This window comes from Daphnia pulicaria, chromosome 8, assembly GCF_021234035.1.
Source record: "Daphnia pulicaria isolate SC F1-1A chromosome 8, SC_F0-13Bv2, whole genome shotgun sequence".
In the NCBI taxonomy this organism is placed as follows: Eukaryota; Metazoa; Arthropoda; class Branchiopoda; order Diplostraca; family Daphniidae; genus Daphnia; species Daphnia pulicaria.
Window position 1 is genome coordinate 8748663 of NC_060920.1, and position 25817 is coordinate 8774479.

General features: G+C 38.0%; 5 protein-coding genes across 5 annotated transcripts in view; 4 read left to right on the forward strand and 1 right to left on the reverse strand.

The window, feature by feature from the left end:
- The window catches only part of LOC124310854 (tyrosine-protein phosphatase 99A-like), a 691797-nt gene that overhangs the window by 180390 nt on the left and 485590 nt on the right, over window positions 1–25817 (forward strand). The window lies entirely within an intron of this gene.
- Window positions 988–2396, reverse strand: LOC124311379 (nose resistant to fluoxetine protein 6-like). The gene is made up of 4 exons (XM_046775852.1): window positions 2115–2396; window positions 1749–2025; window positions 1493–1656; window positions 988–1424 (listed from the first exon to the last, which is right to left on the reverse strand). Coding segments are annotated over exons 1-4 (714 nt in total). The 5' UTR covers window positions 2117–2396; the 3' UTR covers window positions 988–1153.
- On the forward strand, window positions 4451–6045 carry LOC124311515. Its single transcript, XM_046776044.1, has 2 exons — window positions 4451–4724; window positions 5540–6045. Exons 1-2 carry the CDS (start codon window positions 4721–4723, stop codon window positions 5881–5883), a joined length of 348 nt encoding a protein of 115 aa, XP_046632000.1. The 5' UTR covers window positions 4451–4720; the 3' UTR covers window positions 5884–6045.
- Window positions 14279–16856, forward strand: LOC124311063. Its single transcript, XM_046775343.1, has 10 exons — window positions 14279–14431; window positions 14500–14631; window positions 14699–15020; window positions 15089–15274; window positions 15355–15435; window positions 15499–15543; window positions 15613–15786; window positions 15849–16228; window positions 16292–16463; window positions 16528–16856. The coding sequence occupies exons 1-10, from the start codon at window positions 14366–14368 to the stop codon at window positions 16761–16763; spliced, it is 1794 nt and encodes a 597-aa protein (XP_046631299.1). The 5' UTR covers window positions 14279–14365; the 3' UTR covers window positions 16764–16856.
- On the forward strand, window positions 24079–25004 carry LOC124311934. The gene is made up of 4 exons (XM_046776300.1): window positions 24079–24328; window positions 24398–24514; window positions 24584–24853; window positions 24921–25004. Exons 1-4 carry the CDS (start codon window positions 24251–24253, stop codon window positions 25002–25004), a joined length of 549 nt encoding a protein of 182 aa, XP_046632256.1. The 5' UTR covers window positions 24079–24250.

Here is a 25817-nt window from a genome sequence, read left to right on the forward strand (position 1 = left end):
TGGCCCAGATGAACGAGATCGCTGTAGCCAACCGTAGCCAACGGCAACAAGCCTTTATCACCGACATTATACCAGTGGCCTAAAGCATCAGGTAATAGGAAACATTTTTATTTCTTTTATTTCTCTAGTATCTTATTCTTTTCAAAAGATCTAGAAACATAAAGGTGATGGAATTCGTCTTTACGGTCAATTGAGTTCGACCGTGTCACGAAGTGAAACATCTAGTCAGTAGTAATCAGAGTGATGTGATTGTGAGCCGCCGGGAGCCTGTTACTACTCAACACGAGGTCGCTGGACACTCGCAATTAAGAGAAACTACGCAACTTTCCTTTAAATTAAATTTAGGTATATTTTCAACATGTTAGCCTTGAATTTCACGGCTTTCATCAAATCCAATATGGAGGACAAAAGCGTTGCTTTCGCATTGACAGCCCCCGATGTGAACGACGAGACGTGCACCAGTGAGTCGTCCATTTTCGCTAACCGGAGAGGAATCTTGATCCAGAAAAATGCCGTTCGAATTCTCAGCTCCATGATGAAGATGCAGGTGTTCACCAACAGGATTGCCAAAGTGTTGGCATGATGTCAACAACGACTGTTAATTTATCCGAAATTTTTTATTAATTTTCCAGGTGAAGAGATGTGGCCGGCTGGCCGCAATGAATAGTTCGTATTTAAAGCAGAAACAAGTAAGCACTTTGATAACAAACCTAATATTATATTATCATTACGTATATCAAAATCCATTCGGATTATCCAACCTGCAGCTACCAAAAACTGTCAATGAAGGGTACCGTTAACACACCCGTTGTAATTCTTATGATTATTTCGAGTTAAATACTTTATTGATGCGAACTGTTTTATCCTTCGTCTTGTAGAGTAGCCACCCTAGTAGAATTCCTATCAGGTATGGAGGCATCCGTGCAAATGTTTCCGAGTAATGTTTATCCGCGTAGACATAATTTTTTTTAACGTCAGATCTAATCAATTAAACAAATTGTTTAATGCTTATTTCATTCATAAAATATTTGCAGCAAATTTACGGTCTGAACCAAAAGATTGTTGCCGGTAGATCGTGAACAACAAAAACAATCGTGGATATTCCCAACATAACTAAAAGGTTGAACGCTGTCCAAATGATTCCGACCCTCTTCTAGCGCCGAATTGGATAAATGAAGAGCGGACTGATCAAGAACATTTGCATGTCGCAGGCAAGATACCAAGTCTCTGGGGAAGGCATTTCAGGATTTGTCGCCCAGTTTCTTACTGGTTTCACATAGTTATTGATGTACATCAAGTTGGCCCACCAGGATTTTCTTAAAGCTTTGCTCTTCTGTACCACAAAATTCCAGTCAGGACCAGTTCCCACGTACGGATACAGTGTCGAAATGAACGCCACTAAAGCTGCATACACTGGGGTAAGTCTTAATTCATCATTTTTCAATTAGTATGATAGCACAAAATGTGAATTAGCGTGGCACTCGTTCGATACCTGATGTAGCGGTGGAGATAAAATCGCTTGAGGTTGAAAACTCCGTTATTCTGATCTAATTGGCGCAATTGTGTAAATGCAACTAGTAGGCCACTCAGTAAAAAGAAAGTATCAACTGCGAACAATCCATTTGTTATGAACTGATAACTCAGTTGTAATGTTTTCTGCGTAAAAAATTTCCAGTCAGTTAACAGAATATTTAGACATGCTTTTTTTCCGTCGCTGACATAACTTTTAAACGGTTAACTGAAATTACCTCAACAGCCATTTGTCGGTTGTATATTAATCTTGGTAACGTAAACGCACCGCCAAAATGGATTAGAACAATCCAGCAAGTTGACAAAACTCGTATCCCGTTTACACACGATAAGTTATCTTTTGCACCTTTAGTCGAAAATAAAGTTTTGCAGTTCTTCCTAGCGGAAAAACAGTAAAGCAACTGAATAGCGAACGATTGTCGAGAATCGTTTCCTTTCCAGTTATCGTGAATTGTCGCCGTTGCGACTGTAATGCCCAAAAGACAAAATGCGAACCTGAAATATTAAATTATGCACGAGATTAGTGGAACATGTAATTAGCCCTCATTCGTTTCAAAATTAAAGAAGTTTTCTATTGGACTTACATAACGGCGATAGTGACGTTATCAAACGTCGTCCTACTGATGTTAATTTTCTCTTGAGTGTAACAGTGATTCTCGTTGGCGATGGCGACTATAGAATAATTTGTTCCTTTGATAGTGCGATGCCCAACATGTTGGGAAACTGCAGATGTTAAATCACATGCACTGCAGGTCGACGGTAAACAGAAACCAACACTGGGCCTTTGGTAAAAGTAGAGATGTTCCAGATGTTCGACTCGACCATTGTGCTCTTCTTCCCTTGGCGTGTTAGATATGTATCTTTGATTGCCGATTTTTTTGATAAATTAATTTCAGTTCAAAGAAGACGGTGCAATATTGTCCTTGGAAAGGAATTCCATCGGATTGAACCGATAGACATTCATCAAACAATCCTGGTTCGTGGTGAAGGATTTCGCTTCCTTCCATGTAAATCAAATCTTCCACCAGTCTCCCGGAGGACTCGTACACTGTAACAATTTGATTTATCAATAGGAAAATGTTACTTTAAGAAAATATTAGCATTACGGTGGTAAGCTATCACAACTTACTTTTGACTGCCCATGGAAGTCGACTACGTAGCGCCGTTAGGTATTCTTCTGTATGTTGCAGACATGTTTTACTTGCATTTGAAGCAGCAGATGCGGTTGGAACACTCGAGTAAATAAATCGCTCGTCGAATTCCGATTTAAAATTTGTCGTGAAACTGAGGCCATCGATTACTGGCGACAGAAATAAACTAATTACAAGTAAGCAATGGAACGACATCCTTATTTTATTCCGACAGTTACTAGTGCTGGCGACTAACTAACTTTGATTTAAATATACAGGTTTTTCCGTGATTACTGTAGATAGTCGATATTTGTATACGTGCATATCATAGTTACAAGGGTTACTGGTCAAAGTTCAAGTTGTCGCTTGTTGTGCAAAGTACAATACAGGAAGCCTCCGCCACACCAAAGTCGTCGCGCCATACGCCACGCCCATATAAGATTAGGTTTTGTTATAATAAAATTTTTATTTAATGTTTAGATAGAAATATGCACTTATTTCTAACACCAGAGGTCGATCTCCTTTCTCTATAGATTCGAATTCTTTTGCGCGCGCAGTTCTAACGTCAAATCTACTTTATTCTCGCCCAGGAGCAACCTCGCTGCTTCACCCCACCATTTGGGAATCCAGCTAAGAAATCTTTACTCCTCATCCGCATTTTCCACGGGCATACAAATCAAAACTAAATGAGATCGTTGTCGGTTCACCATTCGACATCTGAAGCCACTGCTCCAGTCGATCTCGAAACTGAACTGTGATAAAAGCGGGTAAAAGATTAATTTATTAGATTTTGTGATTATTATGAAATTTTCGTTGATATAGTCTATTATGTTATTTTTCGTTGGTTTTTTATGAACCTCTGTCCGTTGATGAAACGTATAGGGTCGCGTTTACGATTTCAGCGTCCGGCCCAGCTGAACAAGATCGCTGTAGCAAATGGCAACAAACATTTATCACCTACATTATACCAGTGGCCTAAAGCACCAGGTAATAGGAAACATTTTTATTTCTTTTATTTCTCTTGAATTCATAACTTTATCAGTATTTTATTCTTTTCAACAGATCTAGAAACACAAAGGAGATGGAATTCCATCATCTTTACGGTCAATTGAGTTCGACCGTATCACGAAGTGAAACATCTAGCCCGATGTCGTTCAAGATTTCCATCATGGCCCCAAGAATAACTCGCCTGATTGGGTGTATGACTCGTTTTTCCGCACAGACTGCCCCAAATCCTTGAGCGAATTCGCTTTGTAAGTTCAAACCCGCTGTGCATGTCGCGCTAAGAAGAAAGGGCGACCAAAGCCAGCAACAAAAGCATGGAATAAAAACGGCCAGGGAAGTCGCCCGTCATGGCCCGTCATGGCTTGGAACTTTAGGTTACTGCTAAGCATTTTCATTAGAGGAACGAAAAAGCTGCTGCTTGTACGTTACTTTAGAATGTTTTGAATTAAATTGTGGTATATTTTCAACATGTTCCAAATAATGCAGTGTGAATTCATTATTTTTCAATGACCATTGTAGAGTTAAACCTGCAGACTGGCCGGTCAGCTTGCATGTCTTTCACGCTTGAAGGTCGCGGGGAACATTACGTGTAAAACTCGATGCGGTAGTGTAGAGGTTGGGTGAGAACTGGACGTTTTGCATCATTATCAAACAGGTACAATAGCCGCAAAGCTCAGCCGTTTGCCCGTTTGGTATTCATTTTGATGTTGGTTCTTGTAGACCCATCCCCAGCAACGTCAACCTAAAGAAGGAAAGGCGGCGAAAAGCCAGTTTGCATTTCTTTCGCACTCGAAGGTCACGGAGATCATTACGTTAAACGTGTCATACGACGGCGGAGAGGTTGGGTGAGGACGACACGTGTTACATCATTATCAAGTAAGTAAAAAAGCCGCAAGGCTTAAGATGTGTATTAGGATGAGAAAAAAATCGTATAAAAGGAGAGAGAAAAGGCGACAGATATTAGTCGAGGGAGCACCTCCGACACGGCAACAACCGTAGCGCACTGTCTGTCATCAACTGCCTCCTTCATCTCATCGTGCAACCAATTCGCAATCATGGGTAAATATTTTATGTTTTACTTGGAGTTTTGTATGAATGCTACTTTTTACTACTCGTTAATATGCTAGTAAATATTGAATATAGACACATCAATAACGTGATAAGACAATCAATGAAATACCTATCCCATTAAGCAGCTCCGCCTTCAAGTTAGTGACGTCGTGTCTTCTTGTCACCATTTTTTGAAAACCGCTTGTTTTTTCTTTTCTCGTCTTTTCTTTCTTTCTTTATAGTCTTACAGTTAATTATACACTTAGAGTTAAGTACTGTTTTGGTTTGTTCGGGGAAATGTTTCGTTAATTAAACTAATCGACTAGTATTATTTCCTTTGGATTTGGTTGAAGGTCAGTTATTATTGCATATTTATGTTTAAATTATTTATTGTCTAGTAAACTATGTTCTGCTGTTGGATGTTGAATCGTTGATGGCTGGGTCGAGAACTGGTGTACCGATGTCTCCTGGGTATGGGGGATATCAAAGCACAACACTGCCGCCTTATTACTCGACATCAACCAACGCTGCTCCAGCTTATTACACCTCTCGGCTCCAAATTACTAAACCACCAAGGCTTCAGAATATTACAAGATGCATCAAAGGAGAGAAAAGGCGAAATATTCAGTCGAGTGATTATCTCCGACACGACAACAACTGCTGTGCACCATTAGTCATCTACTGCATTCTTCGTCGTATTTGCAATCATGGGTAAATTTTCTGTTTTCTACATGGGGTTGTCCATCAACTCTCTTTTTGTTTTTAATTTGTATGCTAGTTATTGGATATTCATGTTCAAATTATTTATTGTTTATGTTTATTGTTAAACTATGGTGTCGTGCTGCTGATGATTGGTGTCCTCAAATACTACACCGCCAAGGCTCCAGAATATTCCACTTCAACTTATACTGCCCCGAGTATCTACACAGTGGCTCCCGCTACACAACTATGTGTTCTACCCCAACCGACTATACCGAGACTTCCAAGTATTAAACTCTGCTTCAGTTACTACACTGATGATCCAACTTACTACACCACGAAAACGTCTGAATACTACACCGAAGCGCCTAAATACTACTCTTCCCCGGGCGACACATCCATAACTGAGGCGACGGAGTTTTTCGTAGCCCCCAATCACTACACAGCTGCTCTTTCGTACTACATTTAACTAAAATACTACACCGAGACTCAAGTTTATTACACCACAACCTACGCTACATCGAACTACTACACCGAAGCCCCGAAGTACTACACCGAGAAGGTCGAATATTACACGACCACTTACGCTGCTCAAGTTTACTACACCGAGGAACCCAAGTATTCTTCAAGCTTCTACCAGTGCTCCTGAGTACGCAATCATCACCAGTTCGCAGTCATGGGTAAATGTTATGTTTTTACAAAGAATTGTGAATTAATTCTACTTTTTTTTATTGTTAATATGACAGTTGTTATTGCATATTGAATTTCTGCTTCAGTTGCTGAACCGATCGTCCAACTTATTACACTACCAAAGATGCTGAATAATTCGTGAGTGGATGCTAAGGGCTGTCACTAGGTGGCTAAATATTTCAGTGTGTTTAGGGATTTAACTATTCAGCTCTAGTGTGTTGGTAGAGGAAGTAGGGGGGGGGGTCATCAAATTGTCGATCAGCAACAACGACATTTAATTTTAAATTTTAATAGGACAATTTTTTTTCATTTTCTTGGAGACGCTGTCCGAGAAGGTTACCTTAGCCATTGGATCATGGCGGCTTTCTTTCCTGACATACTTCGTCAATGGTAATTATTGTTTTATTCTTTAAGGTTATTGAATTCAAACATCTTATTTCGGGTTTCCATGTAAGACAGCTTTTGTGAAAAGTTTTTGTTGGTATATAATGAGTCATAGAATTTTGCTTAAATTTAAGCCTACATATGTGTGCTACTTTTTCTTGTTCTTAGTTTTTATTTAAATATTTGAAAATATCATTGGTTTATTCATTTCTTCTTGTTTTGTAGGGTTCCTTGTTCAGTTTGAGCTGTTTATGGTGTTGTCTGAATGTCTGGTGTGCAGTGGTTTTGCAGTCATTCGGTCGAGAGATGCCCCGAGATGGATGATTAACTGCTAGACTTCCCTCACATTGCCTTTTCTATGGAGATGCTGTCTGAGAAGGTTTAGCTTGGCATTTTCAGACAAATTTCTCTCTTGACATTATAAGTCTTAAAATGGTAATAATTACTGTCTTTATTCCTTAAGGTTATTAAATTTAAATATTTTGTGTGGTAAACTTATGGGGATCCTGGTTTTTAACTTGTACTTGCATGGCTAATTTCTAATAGTTCTTTAATCTAATGGTTTAATTTCTATGGTCATGAGGTCTGCTGTGCATTTCCCCCAAAATGTCGTCTCTTAGTTCATGTTGCACGTTTCGTCACATTGAGAAGTACTTAGGAATAATAATAGAAAATAATGTTGATTAATTTTGAAATCTGAAGACTTTGTTTCTAAATTAAAATTCTATGACTTTGTTTCTGAAGTTAATTGAGTTTTTATTTTTCTAGTAACAGCCTGGTGAAGTCCAAGCTTTTCATTACGTTACGTGTACGTGATCGCTGCCGTTTAATGCAGGTTCTCTAATAAGAGGGTCTCCGCCCTCTTTGACTTGTTGCAGCGAGCCCTGGTGAAGGATGTGGTGAGCTGTTGCATGACGACCATGTGCTGGTGTCCCCACACCAGTGTGTGGGTGTGGGGAGTGCTAGCATGCGTTCTAAGCATGCTGTCTGTGGTATTGGTTTGAGTTATTTTCATTGTCTTAACTAATAAGTGTTTGAATAATTCATTTACGTATGTTGGCTAAAGTTAAACTTGCAGTTTTTGTTTTGCTTTGAAAATTATTTCATTGGAATTTTTTTTCACATTTCAAAATGTTGTTCTGTTCATTGATGTTCTTTTGCTCTATAGGTTTCCATTGTCAGTTAGATGTATGAGTTAATTATGTTGTTGCTCTGTGGTATGCAGTTCATGTTAAGGTAAGAGATTCCTTTCCTATCTATTGAATTTGAGAAAATGGCAAGGTCTAAGCTTCATTGCTGTCATGTAGGTGGTTTTGTTGCAGCTGCTGCTGCTGAAAGGGAGTCCAAGTCGAGTTGAGCTGCAGCTTTTGAAGCAGTCAACAATGCTGGTGTTATTCTGAAATGTAACATCAATGAAAGCATCTTGAAATGGTAATTTGATGGTGATATTGGGTTGTAAAAGGGGAAGTTTCATTGAGTCTAATTTAAATATTATAGTGGGTATGGAGTTTTTCTGAAAAGATACTTGCTTGCTCAGCTAGCTTTTGCTGAATTGTAATCTTTTTTACTTAACTAGAACATTACATTCCCTTTTGCAAGTCTTCTGATGCAACTTTTTCTTGTGATTTTAAACGTGTGCTGCTCGGATTTAATTTTTAATTTAAACTTGACGTGACTTTTCCTTTATTCCATTACATGTTTTTTCAGGTGTAAATGTTAATTAATGACATTCTGGCAATAGACAAGTTCGGGATGCTGAGTTGCACAACCGCTAAATTAGGATCGTGCGCCAACGGGTCCTTTTAACGTTGTGGGGATAGTAGAAAGCGGGTTTTTTATTATTTAAGCATAGAATTACTTATCTAATCTTAGAAATGTTCAGAATTATCGTTGTTTAGAACATTCTGCTTTTTATAGAGTAATTTGAAATGTATAATTCAGCTTAGTTTACCCATCAAAATTAAAGAAAGTCCAAGCCTGGGATGCTGTTTAGTATTTTCTTGTGATTTTTGACAGATCTGCTGACAAGTGACAAGCTCAAACACAATTCCGGTTTTCGCCGATTCATTGCAAGTTTTAGCTTGTATGATGGCAAATGGCAATATATATTAGCGACTAGTGATTCGTGGGTATATGAATGACGAAGTATGGAATTGACCGTGAAACAAAAGTCTATTTGAAAAGAAAAATCAGTTTGTGTATTACACTTCACGTACACTACATGAAACGGAATTGGAAAAGACAAAAAACACCTCCGGGCCAATGGCGTTGGATTGTCCCTAAAAGAAAAGACATGCATATAATTTATCATTTCAAAAAAGAGCATTACTAGGCATGGATTGTTTTTTGTACGTACCACTACTTGACAAGCGGTTTGTCTGGGCATTCGCGCCGATAGTGCCCTAGCACTTTGCACCTGCTGCAGGTCGTCCTATTTCTTTTCTGGTTTTTAGTTGTCTTATTCCTCTTCTTCTTTTTCAAATCAGCTGCTGCAATTCTGTCGGCCATAAACAACATGTCTTGAGTAACACCCTACAAGCTGTCTTCCTTCTAGGTTTCCGTTTATGGAATCGAACGGCCCAAAAACGTAATAAAAGTATCTTGTGACTGAAAGTTTAAACGTCTAAAATACACATCAGTGCAGTTTTATTTTTATCTTGTCAAACGCGATTAAAACTTCGTTTAACTAGAGAATGGAAAACGCTGTTTATTTCATGTTGCTCAAGCTGTTTTATAAACGCTTATCGTGCCGTTTATAAAACGAAATAAAAATTTATACACAATTAGAAATCGTATTTATGTGGCAACGTCTTTGAAGATGAGTCTAGTCTATACCAGCGCCACCACACCACGCTGAGATAGCGGCCATCAGTCGCGTTTTGGTGAAGTTGCGAGAAGGAACTGCTGCCGGTCGTTTTTTATTAGCTTTGGGTGACATTTTGTGTGAGTCGAAAAAGAAATTTGTGTGTGCGTGTGTGTTTATGGAAGGCGTTCCAGCTGAAATATTTTGGGAATTGTGGTGAATATTTTGCGTGTGTGTTGATGGAAAGCGATTCCGGCGGATTGGGTGGCGAAACTGTGTGTGTGTTTGTTTATGGAAAGGGAAAAATCTATTAGCCCCCGCTAGGGGGACTCTCTCGCACCTACCAGCAGCCGCCAGCCGGCCGTGTTATTGTTGACAAGTGATAGTTCGTCGTCATCTCTTTTCATTGGAATTTTCAATTTTCATGTCTTCTCAGCACACTTGTAAGTTCTGGCATGTTAAAGTATTTTGTGTTATTGTTACATCATGATGAAAACCACTCAAACCTCACTGTTGGTTTTATGCCATCAACTCATCAGGTAGCTGCCTACATACATGAAGGTGTATCAAAGACAGAAGATCTTGGATCAGATCATTATTCTTTGTTTATTTCTAATTTTCATTTCGCTTTAGATTTGCCTTTAGACTGACTGAGAGCTATCAGTTTGTCCCTTCGTGAAAAATAAAAGGCCAACACCATGGTCAAAAAAGGGTTTTTGTTGACCATGCTCAAACTTGCCACTACTCGTGTATCATCCAAGCTTTCATGTGTGTTGATGGAAAGCGATCTGTAGGTTATTGCAATAGTTATCATTATTCTTTGTTTATTTCTAATTTTCATTTCGCTTTAGATTTGCCTTTAGACTGACTGAGAGCTATCAGTTTGTCCCTTCGTGAAAAATAAAAGGCCAACACCACCGACCACCACCAACATGGTCAACAAAGTTCTTTGTTTGTTTACCCCTTGGCTGCTACACATTCAATCCTTATATCCTTGGAATAGGCCCACTCTTATTTAGAAATATTTCTTGCTGTCGTTACACTTACTTACATGCTATGTAAAAAAATCTAAAGTCACTTCCATTCTCGTTTCAGGTTAATCATGCTCCGCTATTCCATACATGGAATCCATTGGTGGAAACTGATGATGAGAGATAAGTTTGCTGATATTCAGCAATAAATCTCAAATGCGTGCCGTTCTCCCGTCGCCTCAAGGCATGGTTAGTTATGCCTGCTCCACCTACCAGGCCAATTTAATTCGGCTACCCAACCGAAGACATCAACTTCATGCCTCGCTGACTCTTACTACCCTTGCTATCATCTCTCAACACAGCGCGGAGTTTTGATCTTTCGTTTGATTGGCTACTGACGACGATGATATGTGAGTACTGAACTGTTTGTTATCTTTTTTACAAGACTGATAAATTGTATCACAGTTTGAATTTGAGTGTTGTCACTCAATATTTTTCGTCTTACTTTTTGTAAAGTAGCGTTTTTTTTAATGAAGAGCCTCGACGGGTGTTCTCTTGTGTTAAATTATTAATAGTGTTTAAACTCAACTTTTTTCTGTTGGGTACCCACGACGGGTGTTTAATTTATATTTACAGCAGTAATTTCATTTAACATGTAGGTAATAGGATATCATTATTTATAATTTTTAATTAAGGGACAAGAAGAGTGTGACGAATAGGCGTCAGAAACCATTTCGTAGATAAGGATGTGAATATTTTGGGTAATTTAGAATAGTTATCCAGAGCATGCGGTACGGCAAACATCTTTCCTTTTATACTGTTCACGTTCCAAAGATCTACCGTTTCAGACAACTTAGATCCCAGAAATGTTGAAAATCTCGTAGAATCGTAAGGTACTTTAAAAGCACTTTCTAGACAAGTAAACTTTCTAACGCCGATTCGTAGTACATCGCTTTTAGCCTCTTTTAGAATATCAAAACAAACAACAACAGTACCATTCTGCAGCAAAAAAACATTATTGGGAAATTTGTTTGTTATGGTAAAACCGGGAAAAGTTACAGTTTTTTGGGGTTTCTTGCCACGCCCGATCTTAAAGTCTATTACTATACGGCTTTTAGAATTTTTGTTTTTAAATTTAGCTACCTCGAGCTCAAACATTTCCTCGCTGCTGACTATTTTTCCATTGGCGTGTGTTGGTAACAAATACAAGAATCTCTCCATTAGTCTATTGCGAATTTGTTCGCAGACTTTGTTACCTTGTCTAACGCCATTCCTGGCAAAAATTTGAAATGATTCAAAAATCCACGCGCTAATTCTTTCTACCCCGACGCCAAAGAAATCTACGTCGTCCGGAACGTGTAATGTTGCGTGTGTCATGTAGTTTATCGGAATCTTGTTGTCCTTCAGATCTTGAATGTATGATTTGATATCCAGACGCGCTTCTTCCGTGTCTGGCTTTGGAACAGGCGTAATTTGGGATCCGCCTAATAAAATCATTGCCTTTTGCAGCTTCATAATGGTAGTCAGATCTTCCTCTTTCATTATTCCATCGAAGGCAGGGAATTGGTAATACATCAGAAGATTGCGATGTTCATGGTGTTTATACTTCTGGGAAGCAGACAGAGGCCTAAGTTTTCGGTCGAAGTCTGATGGTTTGCATTTCTGAAAAAGAAGTATTCTTTTGTCTATTCGGTGCATTTGGTTTGACGACAGCTTTCCTTCACCTCTTTCAGAACGGAAGCCTTGGATTCTTCTTCCATAACAACCAGCATAAACGGTGTGCATGGGGTCTAATGCAAAACCGCGCACCAAGGGAATTAGTTCGTAAAACGGACTGGGAAAAACGCTGTCTTTGCAGTGGTTGTCTTCGACGTTGTTCTTCTTATCACTATAATAGCTTAAAAAGTCTTCGTCTGTCCGTAATGGGGCGTCAAGGTCTTTAAACTGTATAGATTCAACCACAGTCTCCCCTAGTAACTTGGTTATTGTTTTTTCGCTTCCTTTTTGGATGCATCTTTCGCAACCCCAGTAACCATTACCCTTGCACTTCTTCAGATAGTATCTATAAAAAAAAATATTATCATCACATCAGAATTTCCGAGACATTTTATACTACCTCATTGGCGAATCACAACTCATACAGTACAGCGAACAGGTGAATTTTCGGCCAGAAGTTTCAGGGCCATTGTTGTTAGGGTCTAAACGATTTAACTCAGCCACAAAGTCACGACATAAGTCTTCCACTAAAGGCTTTTGCTTCCCATGAAAAAATCCGACTATACATGGCAGTCTAGTTTCTAGTATAATTTCATATTTTTCATCTTCTTTAGAAGCCGATTTGTTGATGGAGTGAATGTAACACAAAATTGGAATAACTTCCCCCTGTAAAGTATTTTTAAACACGAACACACCATCAATGTTACCGGCAATCTTGTAGTGTGGTAATACAGCCGGGACCAAATCCAACTCGTCGATATGACCACGAAGTTGATTTAAAGCTTTTTCAAATTGAAATTTTTCATTGTAGGATTCAATCTGTAAAATTGATTTTAAATTAATTAAGATTTGATTCATTATTTAATTCGATATTAATTACTTTATCTCTCATTTCTGAGTGAATATATTCTGGATTCTGTTTATAAATAGAAGCGAACATGATCAGTTCTGCGTTTTTATAGTATAGTCCTGGCGATTTTCCCAATAAAGCGCTCTCTAATCCAAAATGAACATATGTCCCAAAGCCTTCTAAAATTCGTGGAGCAGGCAAAGGAAATGGACGTTTTTTTCTTTTCTTTTTGTTTGTGTTAGTTTGTGAGGCTGGTATGTCTTCGCCGCGTGATTTTTCAGAATCTTCTTCACTAGACGATTTTTCAGCATTGTCACTTTCTAACAAAGAATCCTCCTCCTCCTCCGTACCAGAAGAGACGGCTTCAGTCTCATCTCCAGATGAATATTCAGACACGGAGTGATTAGACTTATCATCGTCGGAGTCATCAATAGATGAACTCACAACTGCTTTCGTTGGGCGAAAGCAGTCTTTTGAAAGCAGAGCTTTGCCAGTCCACGGAAGAGAACTGTAGTCCGGCACTGGTCGGTTTTCTTTTAGAAGCGTCAAAAGACTAGTCAAAGCCATTTGCGTTTGATCAGTAGAGACAGCCCAATGTTGAAGTATGGTTTTCAAGGAAAATTTCGGTTCTGTATTCGATTTCCCCCCATTAATTAATTTCACAAAAAATTAGAACGTACTAATTTTTTGTGTTTTACGTAAAATTCAAAATTACCTTGTTTCTGTGAGTTAGTTAGAAATGTTACAGTGGAACTGTCTACTTCTCCGGGATCGAGTAAAAGGTCGTCATCAGATTCAGCACTAGAGTTTAGAACATCTGGATTATCTGAATAACTTTCAAAGCGAGCCCGTTTAGTAGTAGGTGACGTAGTATAATCCGAAGAGCTGCAATTAGAACTTTTACTGGCTGTTGAGTAGGTTTCTAACTCCCCACGCGATTCATCCTTTAAACAGATTCACAATTCTAATAAAATAACATATTTATCATAAAAATCAAAAAGTAAATTTTACTTCAGATAAAGGCTTTGAATAACATGACGAATCGCCCCTAGCTTCGTTAAAAGTGTCTAGCTCAACTATTGTCCTTAAATTGAATTTTGTTATCAAATCACTTTTTTTTAACTCCTCAAATTGATTGGATGGCACTCCTTGCTGTTGCCACTCTATAATCTTTTTTGCGACACTTAAACGAAGTCGTTCTTTGTGATTTCTTGTTAGATCGCAAAATGTTTTTTTGCTTTGAAAATTTATGACTGCTAAAACTTTTTCCACTGTATAGTCACTGATTTGCTTTTTAAAAATTTTGGCTGTGACTCTAGTATCACTCATTGTCAAGCTTGACACTACTAGACTGAAACAAAAATAGTTGCCAGACTGTTCAATTGTCAACTTCCCGCCATTAAATTCAATCTGTCCCTCTATAGACGTTGTCACATTGACTATAAGATGTTACAACATTGAGCCACATAACCGCTTTGTGGCTGTGTCAAAACTTGCACACGCCACCGCTATAACATTCTACAGCTGTCAACCTGACATGGAGGATTTCGTGTACGTAACATTCAGATTTCGTCTTTCTCAAATCCAAATCATCTCATTACAGGTATTAATTTTTGCTCTATGTTTTATGATTGTCGCATATTTCAATTACTGATAACATGTGTGTATTAGATAACAGTTAAAAGTTGGACCTACAAGAAAAACCTAGCTCGTATGGATTCAAATATTCCCTGGAATTTTACTCCTCCACGTTTTATCTCTCGATTGGACTCAGAAATGGATGAAGATGAGCCTTCAACACTGGTAAAATGTTTATTATGTTATGAATGTGTAAATCTTTGTTTAGTGACATCTAACTTTTATACGACAGAATATTGGATTTCCAAAAGATGCTTGGTGTGGAAGTTATGATGGACTGGACTGCGATCAAACTGGCATCCCAAAATCATGGAAGTTCTACGTTGTAAAAAAACTAACCATTGAGGCCGGTGAGAAGATTCCAGAATTCTACATGATTCCACCACCATGGCTGTCTAATTGCAAGAAGTACTTTCTATATCCTGGAATTAATCTTGGAGACCCTCTTAACAATCCCCAAGCTTGGGGGGCTGAGCTGTTCAGCAAAAGATTTTTCCCAACGAGTAACTATCTTGAATGGAAACTGGAGGCAGTTCTAAATCTACAAGACAAAAGTATGGTTTTTTATTTAAAACGTTTTCATCTACAGTGACATGCAATGATATGTTTTTCTTTATTTTAGAGTCTTATTCCAAAGCTCGTAAAAGGGTAAAAAGATTTACAGCAAATCCCAGCTTATTGTGGGAGGAATCTGGGAGCGAGCTGATTGTCAATGGAACCCGCGACGTTCGGCCAGTCAATTTCAGTGACTATGACTGTGCAGTAACGAAGGTTCGTCGGTGGAAAAAAGGAGCGTCAAACAACAGAGGTTTCTATACAATATCTATATTAAGCTTCGCATAAACTTGACTAAATCTTTTTATTTCTATTGCTCAATTGAATGAACAGATACCCGAAACGAAGTCATCAGTGTCGCGGCCACAGCTGATGGATCCAATAACGGGATTAGTGAATTGACAGAAAGTAAAGGTATTATTCTCATTCTTGACGAGAAAAATGTTTTGATAACACGCATCTTTTCTCATTATGCAGATCCTGAAACAGTCACGACCCCTAGTCCGATTAAGGAAAAATCAGGTTAATCTGAACAAACAATTCAAAATACTGATTGACACTAATATTTTCCATTATTTTGATTTGTGACAGATTGTGAAAAATCCATGGCGTACGCTGATGATGATCCTTTTCTCTTGGCTTCAACGTGCCCAGATCCGCCGATGAACATCGTGAATCCACCACCAGTCACCATCGAACATCGTGACCAGTCATCCTCAATAAGCTCGGGCTCGTTGCAATTTTCTTCTGATGATTATAATAAAGGTAATGCCACAATGATTATTTAAAAGCATATGTGATTGATCATGATTGTTGATTTTTTTCAGGATTCAATGCTGGGTATTCCGAAGCATTTGCAGTATCTTCTGCCGTGGCAACTGCCACACCTTTTGATGCCACACCTTGTTCAAATAAAAAGAGAAGGAGGACGACGGATGTCTTTTGTGACGATGATGGTCGATTTAATTTCGAAACTGAATTCCGTGAGATGCGTGATCAATTGAAGCATGTTTATGCATTTGTTAAAAGAATGGAAGCAAAGGAGAACACTACACCCGTGTCAAGTTATCACACGGGTGTAGTGAAGAAGTACTTTGAATCAGTAAATGCGGATGGAAAAATTGTTTCGTTTATACCGTGTGATTCAACCGACTCTCTACTCTCTTTGAATTCTCTTCTCAATTTTAACGAATTGATGATTAGTTTGGTAAGCAATTTCTTAAATCAAATTCTTTCTTATTTTCTAAAATATTTCGTTTCCATATTCTAGACTTTTGATCTTGTATCCAAATTTCAATCACCATCGAAGGATATCGACGCATTCCTAAGATCGGTGTATTCTTCCCTCATTAGCGATTGCGCGAGCAATCTTATCCTATGGAAGGCGGATTCGAAACAACCGGGACTGGGGAACCTTTCCAATATCTTGACGGTCTTTGGCGGTAAAGACAATTTCTACTTAAAAGTAAAAAAAATTAATTATAACGTTCTTTTTTTTACTTGCAGTCGCCATCCATCATTTTTCAGACTCGCGCAACCTATCGAGGTTGATAGTGTCCGAGATCATCAACAAGATGCAAAATCTACGAAAAAATGTGGCGGCCAATTATCGAAAAATTAACGGTGTTGGACCACCCAGAAATGAAAAGATCCACGACAAAGAAAATGAGAAGCCGAATTACGTTTTGGGTCAAAATATTACAAAATTAGAAGGTTTAATGAATGAATTTAAATTGCCATAAACTCCTATGTAATCGTTACCACCATTTTTATTTGCACGTTAATTGCTCCGTTTTGTTCGGTTTTGTTTCATTTCTTTCTTAGTTAATTGACAACTTCACTTGTTGTGTTCAAAGCTGTAACATTTTATTGAACTTGTCTTTTTCAACAATAAATACAATGAACCAATCAATTTCATGCTTTTTTTATTGGTAAATTAGCGCGCACTGGTAAAAATTTGAATATTAGTTTATTGGCAGTTTGACATACGATAATATATCGTTGGAAATACTAACATTAAGCGCTAAAAAATTCCGTACACGTTTGCCGTTTTCAAACCTATTTGTACCCAGTTTTATTTAGGGGTTGATCCAACGCATTTGGATCCGTTTTAGAACTTCATTCAAGACAGTTTAATTGCGCTTTATAGGCGTATCTAAACGGGTTCACAAAACCAGATACAAGACAACAAACGGGTTCTACAAACTGTATTGAAACAACTTTATTTACGGTAGACAACTTGCAGGGCACCTGGCTGTGCCATCCCTTCTACATCTTCCGCCCTAGCCCCCCCGTCGTCCACTGCAACCACAGCTTCATTGTTCACCTGTCCAGGACCACTTTCGGGAATGCAGAAAACAAATCCCTCCTCAGAGTCAGTGCAGCATCTGGCAATTCTGCCTCCAAGATCACTCAATCTTTGATGCACTTTTTGAAATCTTTCTGTTGTTATCCTAAGGGGAATTAAACAAGAGTTGAAAGTAATCTTGGTCCAAATGGACGATTAATGGGATTACATACCTTTTGTTGAATTCCGTAGTGGCTTTCTTAAATTCCTTTGCCACGTTAGCTGCCGGCACCCAATCCCTCTCATCTTTCCCTACCCACTTGAAAAGGTAGTGCACCTTTCCATGAAAAGTTCTGTGGAGGAAAAATGAAAAATATTAAAACCAAATACAGTACATGACATTTTAAAAGTTTTCAAAATATTAAAAGTACAATTATTGACAATCAGCAAAAGATATATATTCTTGGAGATCGATAGGAAGCCGATCTTCGTCGTATGGAATTTTCTTCAGACCAATAACTCGTGCACAGAGGCAGGATAAAGGGAAAACGGTGCGTGGTACCAAATGTAGATATGGGCTGATTGGGGACTTTTTTTTCTTTGTGACTCTTTCCACATTTTCCTCCAAGACAGCGAGAATAGTTTTCCCATCATCAGCGGCCATGTCAAGATGTGTACCTGCGTCCACCAGAGTCTTGAACATGGACACGTTTTGTTCCCAATGAATGTCTTCGTTGCCGGCCAAAAGGTGAAGAGGAGTGCGTCCGTTTTGGTCGATGGCGTTAGGGTCAGCTCCGAGTTCTAGCATAAGCTTGACCTTCTCGTTGTTGAAGGGATCCCGTACTGCCGCATGTAGCACGCTTGTTGTGCGGGTTGGAAACCACAAGCGAATGAATTCCGAGTAGTAACACTTCAAAGTGTGGCTGAGTTGGCTGGGCAGCATTGGGGAAATCGTTTTCACAACAACAAGGAGGTACATGACAAGCTCTGCAAAACTTGAGCAACATTCAACATCCCATACTTCTTCAATGGCATGACCGTTCTGAAGTGATGGCAATTGGAAATCACACATCTCTTCCGCATCTTGGAAAAATTTTGGGAAATAACACATAACTTTGGTAGACGTGGCGAAGAATTTAAGATATGCAACTGGGAAATGGTCACCATCAGCTAAATCTAAACATGATTTGTGAAAAAAAGACACAATGTTTACGAATGTTTCGAACAAAATTGGCAACAGTTGTTGTGAAAATGATCGCCCATAAACTCCTCAAAAATAACACAACACAAATCAATAAATTGTTGTTCATCTTGGATGGGTGATGGCTTCCACAAATCAATAGCTATATCTAACAAACTGCCAATGTAGGCCACTTTGTTGGCAGCACTACAAATTCTTCGTAGGACGAGAAGCGATTGTAGTTTTAAGCTGTTTTCAAACTCCAACCTCCACTCGTCAACATCACCTTCCACGCAGCGCCGTTGGTATTCTTCGAGAAAAGTATTAAAAGCTCTGCACCAGACGCTAGCTCTTGTATTGAGCCGAAAACTTTGCTGGAGGCTGAAGATGGTACGAAGACGTGTGGCGTCTTTGGCAGCAGAGGTTCACCTGGATAAAAGAAAAAAAAGGTATTTGAAAATAGGAATTCACAGTAAAAAAAAAGCAACTTACCAGAAAAACGAAGATCCATGGCTTGGTTCTAGTGCTGCAAGCCAAGTGTAGACATTTGGATGCTATGGTCATAGCTGATATCGGCAAACAAAAGCGATGCAATGATGTCTTGGGCACCGGTCGATTCCAGTTCCAATATCGTTTCCAGTCGATTGATTGTAGTTGGCTCGGATTCCATGTTTGGGACCTGAAAATGCAAATACTTTAATTAGTCATCATCATTTGCACGTTATTTGAAACATGAAATACCAACTCACAGTGATGCAGACTGTTGATTTCTCCTTCGAAATGGATAACCATTGGACGTGGATGTTGCAAAGTCTAAATGGAGTGCCCAAGAATTTGCTGCACTTGAGCAAAAAAACAAAAAAGTAAAAATATCTTTCTGCTGCTAGAGCAAAGAAATGAAAACCATTCTACTTTTGTTAGAAACTGGAGCAAAAATAACTTAAAAGCACTATACTCTCAATAAAATTGGCGACAAAGACGCAACTTAATTAAACAAGAAAATGCAAAAATGGAACGAAAAAATTAAGAAGCTTAGGGTGGGTCTCGTTGATTTAAAAATAATTTAGCTTCTATAGGGGGGCATCCATAAACTAATGACTGCGAATGGCAAAAATTAAATGAAAATGAAAAACTATAAAATTAATACGAGTTTAGTTACACAAATATTGAGCTAGACGTGACGTTTTCTTTTTCAGAGACATTTTGATACGAAATATACAAAGCACGTAGACTTACAGATTGAAGAACAAGACGTATGGCGAGAAACTGCTGCGGCTTGAGCAATTTAAGAGGTTTCGACCAAAACACTGCTACGTTGATCGAGCAATGAGGAGAAAATTCACTGTGAAAAAACTGCTACAATGTGAGCAATTTGATAGGTTTGAACGAAAACTGCTGTGATTACCAAGCAATGATGAGAAAATTCAGGATGAAAAACTGCTGCGATGTGAGCAATTTCAGACGTCACGAATCAAAACTGCTGCGTTGTGCGAGCAATGAAGAGAACTTGCGGGATGAACGTGAAAACAAATGTGAACTGTGAGAATTGCTTTAGGCAAACAAGAAACGGTTGAATCGGATCTAGGAAAGAATACCCAAATTTATAAATCCCTAAACACAATTCGTTAACTCGACAGAAAATAAGTACCTTGCCACAAATATTATTTCGCATCAAAATTCACCAGTTATTTAATACTTAAATAAACAAAAATATTTTAGAGCAATATTTAAATATTAATTAAATTTGTGATGACAAAATAGTTTTCTAAAACGTTTAAACATTTCATTTGGAAGCGATGCATCTCTTCCAGGACCAATAACCGACCACTGTCGTTTTGTGACCAATAACCGATCATTCGTTTTGCACTACGTCGTGTGATCGCACCCTCCTCATGGTTCCCATCCCATTTTTAATCCAAATTTTAACGAAATCAAAATATCGTGCCGTCATTTTTAGGACTTTATTTAAAACTGCTCAAATTGCAAAGTTGCTCTTGCAGCAAAAGTTAATTTTAGCACCAATTGCTGAAATAGCAAGTGTGTATTTACATAGTTGCTCTCGTAGCAACAGTAAATTTTTTTTCAGTAATTTTTTATTGCTCTACACGCAGCAGTATTTGTACTAATTGATCATATCAAATTTTAAAACAAAGATGAGCAACAGATTGGAAGACGACATGGAAATTGACTCGTTGAGTCTTGACGGTGATGAACCCTTCAAAAATTCGTCTCTCAACTACAATGTATTTCTATTGAAAGAAATTAAAATCAACGGTGTGACTAGGACCATTTTGCTTCAAAACCAATTGGGATCTTGCGCGTTGATTGCATTGGTAAACGTTTTGTTGATTAGACAGCAAGTAGAGTTACCACAAGTGGTTAATGGAAAAATTAGCATTTTCGAAATTGAACGTTTGTTGGAAAATTATGTGCAGGATGTTTTGGAAACCAAAAGATCAAACCAACAAAACTTGGTTTTTAATCCATCAACAATTCAAGCCACTATAAACGCCCTCCTTTCCAAGAATGTAATGATTGATCCAATTTTTACTACAAGTACACATTTTGTGAATTCTATGGAACGAGACTTGTTTGCCATGTTAGACATTTCGTTATACCATGCGTGGTTACCAAACAAGCCAGAAACCATATCGCTGGTAGGTAACTCAAGTTATTCGCAGCTTCAACAAGAGCTGGTGAACCTAAGATATTTTGGTCTTGACGAAGACTTGCCAAGAATGGAAAAACTTGATCTTTTTCTCAATTCTATAACACTAACCGAAAATGGGTTGCAAGAAATTTGTGAAACGATGACACATGGAGAAGTTGGTGTCTTCCTCTTTGATCATATATTCTGTACCGTTTACAAAGTTAGTATTGATTGCGTTTTTTAAATATTCATGTGACACGCTATGTATCTTTTCTTGTTTATGTAATTTCTAGCACGGGGACAAAGTATTCCAGTTGGTGACTGAATCCAATTACATGAATTTCCGGGACGTTGTATGGGAAACCATTGATAATTTTGGTACGAGTATCTTTTTTGATGAAGCATTTCGACCAGTAGAAATTGATTTGGTAAACATAAAAATTATATTTGTCACATTTGGGTACTTAATAATAGTTTTCTTGTAAATTATATTTCAGGAGGAAGCCCAGTTGGTTGTGGAAGACATGTCGACAGGTTTTATCTCAACAACTGTCACTATTCCAGTTGGAACTTCCACTAAAAAATTAAAAGATGAGATTTTCAAAAAAATAGAAACTGCATCTCAAACTACACTTGAATTTAATGGAAACTCTTTGACCATTACGGGAACGCATAACAACGTGGAGCTTACTACATTAATTGTAGAAGTTATCGCTCTCAACCTCAACCCACTTGTTCCAGATCCGTCTTTGAAATTTGTAAGTAACTCATTTCAATCACTTGTGATCGTAATGGCATAGTCCATCATATATAAAGTCCATCAAATATAGTCCATTAATCTTCTATTTTTTTGAAATGTACTTGCAAAAGTTTTTAATTATATTTCTATGTCTCAAAAAAGTTATCATTAATTTCTCTTACAGTAGCAGTATTTTATTTTATTTGTTTTGCTAAAATTGCAGCAAGTTTTAATCTTTTCAACAAAGGATATCACCATGGTTGTGTTGTAATTTTTTCAGAATTATTATTCATACTGCTCGTCTTGCAGCAGATTTTTAAATGGAATAGTCAGCTCTCTCATGCAATTACATCTGTTACGTCCATTTACCTGAGATCCATTTATTTATTGTAGATCCAGCCCAATATGGGAAATGAAACGGCAAAGAAATTGGTGAACCAATGGAAGCAGCTTTACATTCTTATTCACAAAAGACAAGATTTGGAGCGCATCGAACTTTCCGCATGTCAGACAATGGCCAACTACCTTGGTGAATTTACTGGTATCAACCTAAACAAAAGAATGTGTAAACCAATAAGGGAGTTATGGCTGGTAATATTTTCTACCTTGCCAAACCAAATTTAAATGTTATTGATAGTTGCATTTTCCCAATCTAATGCGCCATGAATTTTTTATCTAGTCCATGAACGAAAACGAACAATCACTGTGGTACAGTGAGAAAATGAGAAGACGGCAAATTAAATTGGAGAAACAATCTGTCGTAGACTTGCAAATTCGTAATTTGAACAGAAAAATTTCAGAAACTTCTAAAAACCTTTCAGTGGAAGAATCGAATACTGTTTACCATTATTTGACTGTTGACAAGCCGAAGAAAAGGGTAGCGAAACACTATTGTTAATACCGAGACTGCAAAAAGAAATTCAAGGATTCATATAATCTATTACGACATGAGAGAAATTGCAACAACAATGTTTTTAAAATGGGTTATCCTTGCGAAAGTTGCCACATCACAACATTTACTGAAGATGGTTTGAAAACTCACATGGCTAGATTTCACCCAGATTTGCCTGTTTCAGAATTGCCACACTTTGGTAAAATTTAATTCAATTTATGTGTTCTAATTATTTCATAATTTTTGTTACTTTTTTCTAGAAAAAGAAGCTGGGGAAACGATGTCGTTGCCATTATCAGTTGAATTGTGCCAGACTGTTGTCTTTAAAATTCCTCACTACATTCGTGCAAGCGTCGCATTAAAGTGTGAGTTCACAAAGTTTATGGAATATGTCAACAAAGAAGTTAACAACACATTCAGATTTCGAGACGTTACTTCCATCAACGGAATTCAAATGACCGGAAACACAGCTACCGAAACAAGGAATCTTTTCCAAGAAGCTGTGATTCACGCTGGTCCAAAATGGGAACATATTTCCGTTGTGCTACAGAGAATCTCTGTTGTGAATGACGAATGTTTGGAAAGCAACATGACAAACGATCCATCAATCTCCCCTTCTGAAACTCTACGGGAATCCCCATCGTGTGCAACCGCGTTGGTTTGTGTGCAACCCGCCCAAAAAGTTGATGGAAATGAAGGGCCACCACGTCCAAAAGCGCCAAAGATGACGGAATCTGTAAAGGGAAAGGTTGTATTTTGGAAGGGACACGACCCCAATTTAACTGTTCTTTTAATGCTGAAACACGCCACGAGATTTGGACGCATTGCAAACATTCTTTTGCACAAGAAAACCGAAGATGGTGTGTCTTCGTTAATGGAATTTGAAACGGCGGAGTCTGCCAAAAAGTTTGTTGCCTCTGATGCTTATCGATTCAAGATATCGACGAGGTACAACACAATCATAACAAAGGATCAGAAGATTTTGGTAAATATTTTTATAAAAGTTTCAATTTTAGGTGAAAAGTTAATTTTTTTATCCTACAGGATGAAATTTCAGATTTTTATCGTAAAACACAGTAATGGTGTTGGAACAAACAGAAAAAGCTTCACAGTTGGCCAAATGTCTCGAAATAGTACCAATGTGTCAACATTATCATTTTAAATTCTTTTTTTATTTGATTTTGTTGTGTTACACAGAATTTAGAAATTTCATCAATATTCTTTTTTAAATGTTCATTAAAATGGCAACGCTGTTGCAATAGAGAATAACTTGGCAATGTTGTAATATCCTTTCTTTGTCTACAACTATTTCTGCTGAACATTCATGGTCTCTTCTCCATTTTTTTCCCGAAAAATTGCTCTAGTTGTAGCAGTTTACCTTTCCCATCTAAAATTGCTTTCACAGCAGTAATTACTGATATATTATTGAGTTCTTTTTTATATCTTCTCATCTCAATTGGATCAAGACTTTTCTATCTATAATGATGCCAGTTAATGTTATAGATGTTCTACAGTCTTCCAATGGGAAAGTTTACGTCGAAGACAGTGAAGCCAAACTAGTACGATATTCCCATGTACATCAATTTTATTTGTAATACCAATTTTCGTTGTATTTTTTTGTAATTCAGATCACATTGGTTGGTACAATAGAAAAAATTGAACCAAAAATTAATTGTATTTCCTACATGATAAGAGACGATACGGGCGAGATCGAGGTTTTACTTTGGGTTGACATTGGATCTGCGGTAAACTAATGTATTCAATCTATATATTTTCTGATTAATTTTTAAAACTTTTCACTGTGTTTTTAAAAGATTGACTCACACAACACTAAATTTTCAAAAGGAATGTTTTGTCGCGTTGTTGGGTCTCCTAAAGTTACGGATGGAATCACTCATGTGATTGCACTAAATATATCGAAACTTTCGAGTGCCAATGAAATCACGACGCATTTGCTGGAGACACAATGGATAAGAATGAAACTACGTCAGTTGAAAAAGAATAACGCTTCCAGCGATTCCCAACTTCCAAACTCTGTTATCACCCTAGCACCACAACAACGTTTGATCTACACAATTGTTAAAGTATGTTTAGTTTTTTAAAAGTTTTCTTGTTATATTACAATGGTTTAAAAAAATATATATTTTACAGGCAGAAACAAATGATATTGGAATTGAAAAAGCAGTCGTCGTGGAACGTGTTCATGGTGAATTACCGCAACGAGAAGTCGAGTAAGTATATTGTAATTTGAAAAAAAAATGAAAAGTAAGTTTTAAAAATACACATTTCTTTTATTTGTAGCAACATTTTGGATTACTTGTGTACGGAAGGGTTAATATTCAATACAGTTGATGTGGCTCGTGTCATCAGACCGTATGGATATGGCCGGGATTGGTATACAGTTGTGAGTTGAAACGCCGTTATTCATGGTTGTAGAGAAGAATTGAGGACCGGTATAATCAGGCCATCTAACAACGATGAAATCAGGCAGATCAACATTGGGCTGTTTGGAATAGACGATGTCAACCACGGTACCTCTGGCACCATTAGTGAGACCCACAGCCGTGTTGATGTTGGATGTTAACGTTACTTGGGCTCCAATCGCAAGGTACAGTTCAACTTGAAGCCCTCGAAACTGATCAGATGGCTTTGACTTGCCACTTGAAGGCATATTTACCGACCGTAGAAGGGTGATTGGCATTTGAAGTTGTGGTAGTTTTAAGTAATTTCTGCGATTTACAGCTTCGTTTGTGGCAAACAAGTAGGTCGCATCTTGAAAATCAGTGCCAAAGTTGGCAATGGCTTCCGGATTCCTTGCTTGAAGGAATTTCCACTGGTCTATGGAACAGTTTCCCTCTCTCAAAGAGTTGAGTGTGTCCAGGAATGTTTGCTGGTCAATGACGCCATCTTCTACTTGTTGTCGTCGAACTTCTGTCAACTTGATGACGGATTGGAAAGCCAAGTAAGCGGCCCGACCCTCGTTGGCAAACGGTGCTGTTGATTGGGAATAGAGGGAAGGAGCAGCCACAGGAGGAAGCTGAGCTGGAT